General features: G+C 44.1%; 1 protein-coding gene across 2 annotated transcripts; it reads right to left on the minus strand.

Annotated features, from left to right (window-relative positions):
- Positions 1-1,100: 1,100 nt before the first annotated feature.
- LOC111847302 (protocadherin-18-like) lies at positions 1,101-7,661 on the minus strand. 2 transcript variants are annotated; one of them, XM_023818356.2, is made up of 4 exons: positions 4,579-7,661; positions 4,078-4,133; positions 3,321-3,490; positions 1,101-2,249 (listed from the first exon to the last, which is right to left on the minus strand). In XM_023818356.2, exons 1-4 carry the CDS (start codon positions 7,063-7,065, stop codon positions 1,591-1,593), a joined length of 3,372 nt encoding a protein of 1,123 aa, XP_023674124.2. In that variant the 5' UTR covers positions 7,066-7,661; the 3' UTR covers positions 1,101-1,590. The 2 variants fall into 2 exon arrangements, with proteins under 2 accessions (XP_023674124.2, XP_023674123.2); XM_023818355.2 differs by having other exon boundaries at positions 4,078-4,166.
- Positions 7,662-7,944: the final 283 nt, after the last annotated feature.

The raw sequence follows: 7,944 nt of genomic DNA on the forward strand, positions 1-7,944 counted from the left end.
AAAGGGACCCAGACCCGGCGCCAGTCCACCCTGGAGCGCCGACTTCTGAGCGGGCACTGACTTGCCAGCCGAATTCACTCTCCCTCAGAAGGAGCCAGGAGCTGTACTGCCCACAATAGAGGCCAGAATGGAGTCCAAACCGCTCCTTAATTATACGCCGATTTCTTTTATACCATGTTCACCATCATATTCCATACATGAGTGTGTGTCTGTGTCTGTGTGTGTAACATGTTCAACCAGATCTGAATTCCCATTTCTGATTAATGTATGCAATTCATGACTGTGATCTCTAGAGGTCTCTGTATCACAGTTCATTTTAACCATTTACAATTGCAAGGCAATATGCTGTTCTTTGCAGATTACTATTATGGATAATAATAATAATAATAATAATAATAATAATAGCATTATTATTATGTAGGCTATTCCATTAAAGTCTGTAATCATCTGTAATCATCACTTTAATCTTAGACTGTTGCATGCTTTACACTTATGCATGCTTTGTAAGTTTAATCTTATAGCAACCTATTGTCAAACTATTTAAGCTATTTCATATTTTCAGTGCATATTTGTGACGGACAGAACTCTGGCATTTTGAAGTTTTAACCTCTAACCATCTGGTTATCCATCTCCTTAAATTGTATATGGATTTATTTAAATTATATACGAATTTATTTAAATAAAAAAGGATACCTTCAGTTAAAGAGTGGTAAACCTTACTGTTCAGAATTAGACTTCAGTGTAGAACACAAACCGAAACACTATTGGTACGAACCCGTAAAGCAGCAGTTATTTTTTCTGAGCAGCAGGGGGAGCTCTCGGAGAGACGACGTCATTATTTAAATTCAACACTGTCTATGTGAAAACGGGTTAAAAGTCCGCCGAATTTATTGCAGCTGCACTGTAATACTTCTGCAATGAGACAAACACAATCCTGCTCAGTAATATCTCAACAGTGTCAACAATCTCCATGTCAAACTGCTGTCTGTCAAACATAATTTAGTTACAGTGATGGACTAAGGCTATGTATTATTCGACAACTGCAACCAAAACGGACGTGTCACCAAGCGCTTTTGTTTTATGTTCTTTTGACTGATTGATACCCGCTAAATTTCTTTTATTGGTCATTCAGTATCATACAGAAAATATATGAATCACACATACTTAATACATGATTTAAAAACAAAACATGCAAAAAATTGCCCCTTAATACTCAACATTTTTGTCCTCTTCAAAGCATTCACTTCACATGAAAGAACCATGCCCATTAATATTTATTTACAGCAAAAACGGGGGGGGGGGGGGAATAAATATCGTCTTCACACTCAACTCATTCTCATGCAATACCGATACAAAAATAAACTTTTGTTTCATCGATTTTATATACACAAATATAAATATAAAGTTATGTATTTTTAAAATACAAAGGCAATTACGCTCACGTTGTGTACACTGTGTACCGAACAAGAAAATGCAACATATTTGGATATTTAGCATTCACAGAAAACATCGACATTATAAATGCAACTAAATTATAATTGCAGTTCTGTTTGTTTCCTAAACACGGAAAAAAAAGCTCGAGTCCCACGTCTAGCTCTGCTGGACGTCCTGCAAGAGTTTGTTGATTTCAGCCACCAGCTCGCTGGTGCCCACCATGTCGTGCCCGTCTGCCCGCTTGCCCTGCAGGTGGCTGAGCACGTTGTCGAGCTCGTCCTCCTCGTAGTTCTCCGGAATCTCCTCCATGGCCGGCAGCCACCTTAGCGGCGCCTGCGAGCTAACGTGACTAGCCTGCGTGAGCCCGATGCTGCTGCCCGGGTTCTGGAAGTGCGTGTTGGCCGCCCAGGCCGCCACACCCGGCGCGCACGCGGGCGGCTTCCCGGGCAGGTGCCCCTTCCGGCGCTCTAGCGATCCGGCCCGCTCCGTCTCGCTGCACTCCGCGTACGAGTCCAAAGAAGGCGGCAGGAGGCGCTGGAACACGCTACTCATCTCAGACAGGAGGGAGGGGCCACACAGATCCCCGCCCACATCCTCCTCGGCGCCGGCGCCCTCCTTGCCGAACGTGGAGAAGCTCTTCTTGCTGTTGGAGTCGACAGACTTCTGGTCCTCTTCCACTGAAGCCTGCTGTGGGTCGTCTCCAGGGATGAACATGTTACTTCTGTAGTCAGACGAGGCCGGGAAGGTCAGCGGGGGCATCCAGCACTGGTCAGAGTGCCCCAGTACCCGGCATTCCTCCGTACACAACTTCATCGCTACACAAAACACACACACACAACGGTCAGAGAAGTTAAAACTGCAACAGATAATCCAGAGCTCCCAACCTGGATATGCTCACTGGCACCCCTAGTGGCTGATCAGAAAAACTGCAAACCGTAACGTAAAGTTGTTAAGTAGTTCAGACATTAAAGCGTGCAAACCGTCACTCATCTGAACTGAAATAAATACGGATAACTTACGCAGCCAGGAAAAAACTCCACCATGATAATCAGATTAGAGTGATAAGATCAGATAAATGTACTATTTTTGCTGCATATATAAACTTTAACATTTTGAAACAGATGTGCATGACATAAAAAAAAACGATTTAACCAAGGGAAAAAATGGATTAACATAAAAGGATTCAAACGTTTAAAATAACTGAAGTGGAACGAAACTAAACCCGTGATTATGCAGTATGTTCAATGCTCAATATTCTCATGGTAATAAATTACAGAAATCAAATATACCAGCTTTTAACATATTCGTAATATCAAGTGCATTATTCAGGACTATTTCTATGATTATGGTATTAAGGGAACATTAACATCGAAGGCTCATTTATAATACATCTAAAAACAATAATAACAATTTTGTCCGCCTGAAGATTGAAATTAAAATCAAGCAAATATCTCCTGTAGCTCACCGAGGTCACATCAGAAACATTAAAGCTTCTCATGAACAAATATCTTTTCAAATTGCAATTCAAAATTGCATCAAGTCTCAAAAATAATTTTATTCAAGATAAACTCTTCTTATCCCCCCCAAAAAAATATATGTATATATATGTAGATATAACGAGTTTAAAAATATCTGATTATTCTGCCTTTTTTTTTAATCATCACGCTAATTTACTGATAAGCACTCTTGAGCTTATCGCTGTAGGGGGAAAAAAAACATGCATCGATATTTCCTGATAGAGAATTTTAGACGTGTGTTTTGCGACACTCAATATCCGAAAGCTAGTATAATTGGTACCCCCCCCCCCACCCCCACCCCCCCCAGGCCGCCCAGGGCTTTAATAGTGGCTGTAGCTATTAAGTGTCTCCATACATCGCCAAGCATACCTGCATTTAGTCTGTGGTGCCCATCAGTGAGGAATAGTTCACTAAAACCCCCACCAAGCAGTCTGTCAACGGGCGAATCCCTCCCCAGGTCGCAGTCACTGTCTCCCGCCTCGCTGTCCCCCCGCCCGCTGTCCTTCAGGCTGAACTTATCCGTATCTTGCAAGGCATACCTGAAAAACCAACAACAAATGCACCATTTTGATCTTGTCTGCTGGTGTGTGACGGTTACTGGAAAAATCTATCTGAGCTTGGGTAATATGGGATAGACGTACTTCATACATATCAACAGCTGCCAGACTTTACTCAACATATTAGTATATTAAGCGATATTAAGATTTTAATGCCAATTTTGGTTACGGTAGAGAGCTGCAGTGATATCAGGATCATCAAGATTTATTTTATTCAGTCCTAGGCATGGATCCCCTTCAATGTCTGGGATTTCTTCTACAAATTATAGAATTAGTCCAGAAGATGAGGGGGAAAATGATGTCATTATAATGACCAAGAATTCCATTATAGGAAATCATTCAAATTTCATCTGCACATTTACACTTTGCCTACTGCTAAGCAAACGCACACATTTTGGTTAATGGAATTAGACATTCTATACATTATAACATCAATGGATTTCTGCATCAGCGCGACAAAGTTTATCATGAAGAAAATGGTTTTCTTCTTTATCCCGATCGTTTACGAGTATCTTGAGAAAATGTAGCCACTGGTGTTTACGCTATAATCCAAGCTCAGAATAGATTACCTGTAGCTTCTTGAGAATTTATTCCCACGGAAACTCGGTCTTGGCTGGCACTGGCCCTGATGGAGCATTGACAGAAGCTGTGAGACTTGCTATATCGAAAATAAAACGATGAAGGGGAAGAAAATGAATACTGATGGGTAAAAAAAAATGACGGAACAGAAAACAATGAACATGACATGACATGAGCAGGCAGGAGACGATGGTGCCTGAACCACGGCATCTTAAAATGATTCCGAAATGAAACGAGGCAAGGGGTCATTTTCGGCCGTTATAAAGCATGTTAAATGCATAGAAATGAGGAGATTTAAAATGATCCTATGTTTAAATCAAAGTAATGTCATAAACAATAATAATAATAATAAACCAAAGTGAACTCAAGGATCATGGAGGTGGAGATTACAGTTTTGGGAGGGGGGAGTTATTTAAGCAGAAGAAGTTAAATGTGTATCTGCATTTATAGGAGACATTGTGAAATGTACTTTGGGCACCATGGTGGCTTACCTCTACAGGTGGAGTGGAATGGGTGAGCTCTAGGGAGAAGTTCTCCGGGATGTGATTGGAGGATATGGTCACCAGGCTGTTCAGCGATTGGCGGCTGTGATGGCTTGGCCTGCTGCACATCTGGCCCCTGTCCATGGTGGGTGAGGAGGATGGTGACCTGTGGTGAGACCTGACTGGCAGGGTGCCATTGACAGTTGGCACGAGCGTGATGTCCCCCTTGTGGACCTGCCTGGAGGGCTTCTTGGGGTGATTCTGGTAGGTCAACTGGGCCACCCTGCAGTTGTAAGACCGCATGTCGTTCTTTTCCCGACTGCATCTAGTGGCGAACATCACCATGATGACTAAGAGCACAGCACAGATGGCCCCCAGAGATATGATGATAATCATAGAAACGTCCAGAGTAGCCTGACTGTCCTCGGTCGACACCGACTGGATATGGCTGTGGATGTTTTCATACACTGTGCACTTCAGAACTGCTTTGGCACTGAGCCTATTGGGACCTTTGTCCTGGACCATCACCACCAGTTCAAAATGTTCACGAGGAACGTCCTTCATGCTGACGTTGGCTCGTATCTCGCACTTCTTGGGGTCCATACTGAAGTATCCGTCTTCGTTGCCAGCGACAATCGAGCACGTTAGCTCCGCATTGACACCCGCGTCTCTGTCCGTCGCCCTGACGATGGTCACGAGGTTCCCCACCTCGGAATACAACGAGACGGGTACCTCAGCTGTGTAGTTCCGCAGTTGGGGAACCACGATCACGGGGGGGTTGTCGTTCTCGTCCAAAATGGTGAGCAGGACGGTCGCGTTGCTCGTTAACTGAGTGTTCCCGCCATCTCTCGCTTGAACGACAAAGACGAATCTGCTGACATCCTCGTGATCAAAGCTCCTGAGCGCATAGATGGCACCATTTGAGGGGTCGATGGTCACATAGGTGGAGACAGGGCTGCCCTGGACAAAGCTCTCTACAATGGTGTAGGTGACCTGTCCATTGGTGTCCAGATCTGGGTCAGTGGCCACAACTGATGTGAGATAGGCTCCAGGCGAGTTGTTCTCAGACTTGAAGATCTCATATCTACTCTTCTCAAAACGAGGTGGATTGTCATTCTCATCCAAAACCTGCACAGTGAAATGCTTAATGGTAGAAAGGCTTGGAGTACCTCTGTCTTCTGCTATCAGAGTTATACTGTACTCAGATCTCTTTTCTCTATCTAGAGAAACATTGGTTAAGATCATGTAGTTTTTTTCGTAGGTTTTTTGAAGCTTAAAATGCCCGTGTCCATGTAGCCTACATATCACCTCTCCGTTTAGGCCCGAGTCTATATCCTCGACCCTTAGCAGGGCTATAAATGTGTCTATGGGAGCCCCCTCTGATATGTATGCCACCTCCTCTTTGCCAGAAGTCATTAAATTAATGCTGATTTCAGGCTTGTTGTCATTAACATCAACCACTTTAATAATAATCTTACAGTGTGCAGGAATTGAATTAGGTCCAAGGTCCTGAGCCTGGACATCAATCTCATAAGACACAGCAGTCTCAAAGTCCACTCTCTTTAGCAGAGTCAGCTGACCATTTTCTGGGTTTATTTTAAATGTCTCCAATATCTTCTGAGATACATGGCTACTAAATGAATATACCACTTTACCATTAGCCCCCTCGTCGGGGTCAGTCGCGTTAAGATCAATCAGGACAGCTCCCACTGGTGAATTTTCAGAAAGAAAAATAACATGCGACGTCTCTTCAAATACTGGACTATTATCATTGGAGTCGGAAACGCTTATCTTAAGAAGTGTCGAACCAGATCTAGGTGGCACACCTGTGTCTGACGCAATTAACCTGAGTTCATAGCTGGACTGCACCTCCCTGTCCAGTTCCTTGACCACAACGAGCTCCGCGTACTTAGCACCGTCGGTTCTTGTTTTTATGTCAATTTTAAAGAAGTTGTTGGGGGTTAAGGAGTACGTGTGGAGGGAGTTCTCGCCCACGTCCGGATCCGTGGCACTGTCTAAAGGGATCCTGGTACCCACCGCGGCGCTTTCGGATATCTCGATGGGGATGATGGGGCGCGTAAACTGGGGCGCATTGTCGTTAATGTCCAGCACCTCCACCTCTACGTGGAATAACTGCAAATGCTCGGTCGGAAGAGTAATCACGTCAAATTCAATGGAGCAATTGGGCTGCAGCTCGCAGAGCTTCTCGCGGTCGATCTTCGCCCCGACGCTGATCTCGCCGTCGGCTTCGCGCACCGAGAGAAAAGCGGCGCTGCCTCTCTGCATAGCGCGGAAGCGCAGGGGCACCGAGCCGGGCAGCCCGGACAGCGCGTCGGCCGCATCTTCCTTAAGCCGGCCGATCACCGTCCCTACTTCCTGCTCTTCGTAAACTTTATATCTCAAGTTCTTACCTGCAGCGCATCGCGTTAAGATGACCAGCACGGGGAGCATCAGTAATGTCAAGCAAATATTGTCCATTCCCTTCGAGGTCTTCATTTTCCAACTTCTGACTGCACAGATGTAGTTATTTTTTCCTTCTTAAAACGTGTCCATTGTAATTCCTTCAAGTCCACGAAGTATTTTTTAAAAATAAGTGCATTCACTTGTAACAACTGAGTTCAAAATGGCTGAAATTTGTCAAAACAAATAATTGAAATGTATGCTCTTTAATAAAAGCTTTTCTGTACGATCGCCTGCTGGAAGCGGACTGCATGCGCGCTCGCGTCCTCATCCCCGCTTGCGCGTCTCCCGAAACGCCCCCGACACCCCTTAGCAGACTGTCTGTCCCACATAACCCGCCCCAAAGTAAAACTGCAGCTTTTTCTCCAGCTCAGACAAAACGCTTCCCCAAATCAAGCGCTGCCCCTGGACCGCCTCGGTGTCCATAACACAGCGGCTATTGATTTACAAAGAAAAGACGGGCTCAACCCCGCCTGGGGGATCTTTCTCTCTGCAACAAAAGATGAAGTAAATTACTGAAGATCAACTCCGTTTTTCATACTCTGCTTATGTATTCAATAAGGAGTACGGAGCATAATTCATCGTCATAGCGTAAAAGACATCGAAACATAAATAAGAATACCTAAAGCGGCTTTATGTGTTGTTTTAGCCTATTAACTTTTATATATTTGCAATAGTTGTGAAACCTGACACACGTAATACTATCCAAATCAACAAGTTTAATAACTGACCATATAGTGTCTCTGAATTTTATTTCACTCGGTCGCATTTAAATCATCTTGTTAGATGGTTTCTGTCATTTTGCATTGCTATAAGTGCTATAAGCCCAAGCTTAGACTTGGACAAAATGGAAACCCGTTCTGTTTTGCTATTCCCATATACAACTGTCTAATCACGGCAATCCCGAAGAATATA

This window comes from Paramormyrops kingsleyae, chromosome 12, assembly GCF_048594095.1.
Source record: "Paramormyrops kingsleyae isolate MSU_618 chromosome 12, PKINGS_0.4, whole genome shotgun sequence".
Taxonomy (NCBI): Eukaryota; Metazoa; Chordata; class Actinopteri; order Osteoglossiformes; family Mormyridae; genus Paramormyrops; species Paramormyrops kingsleyae.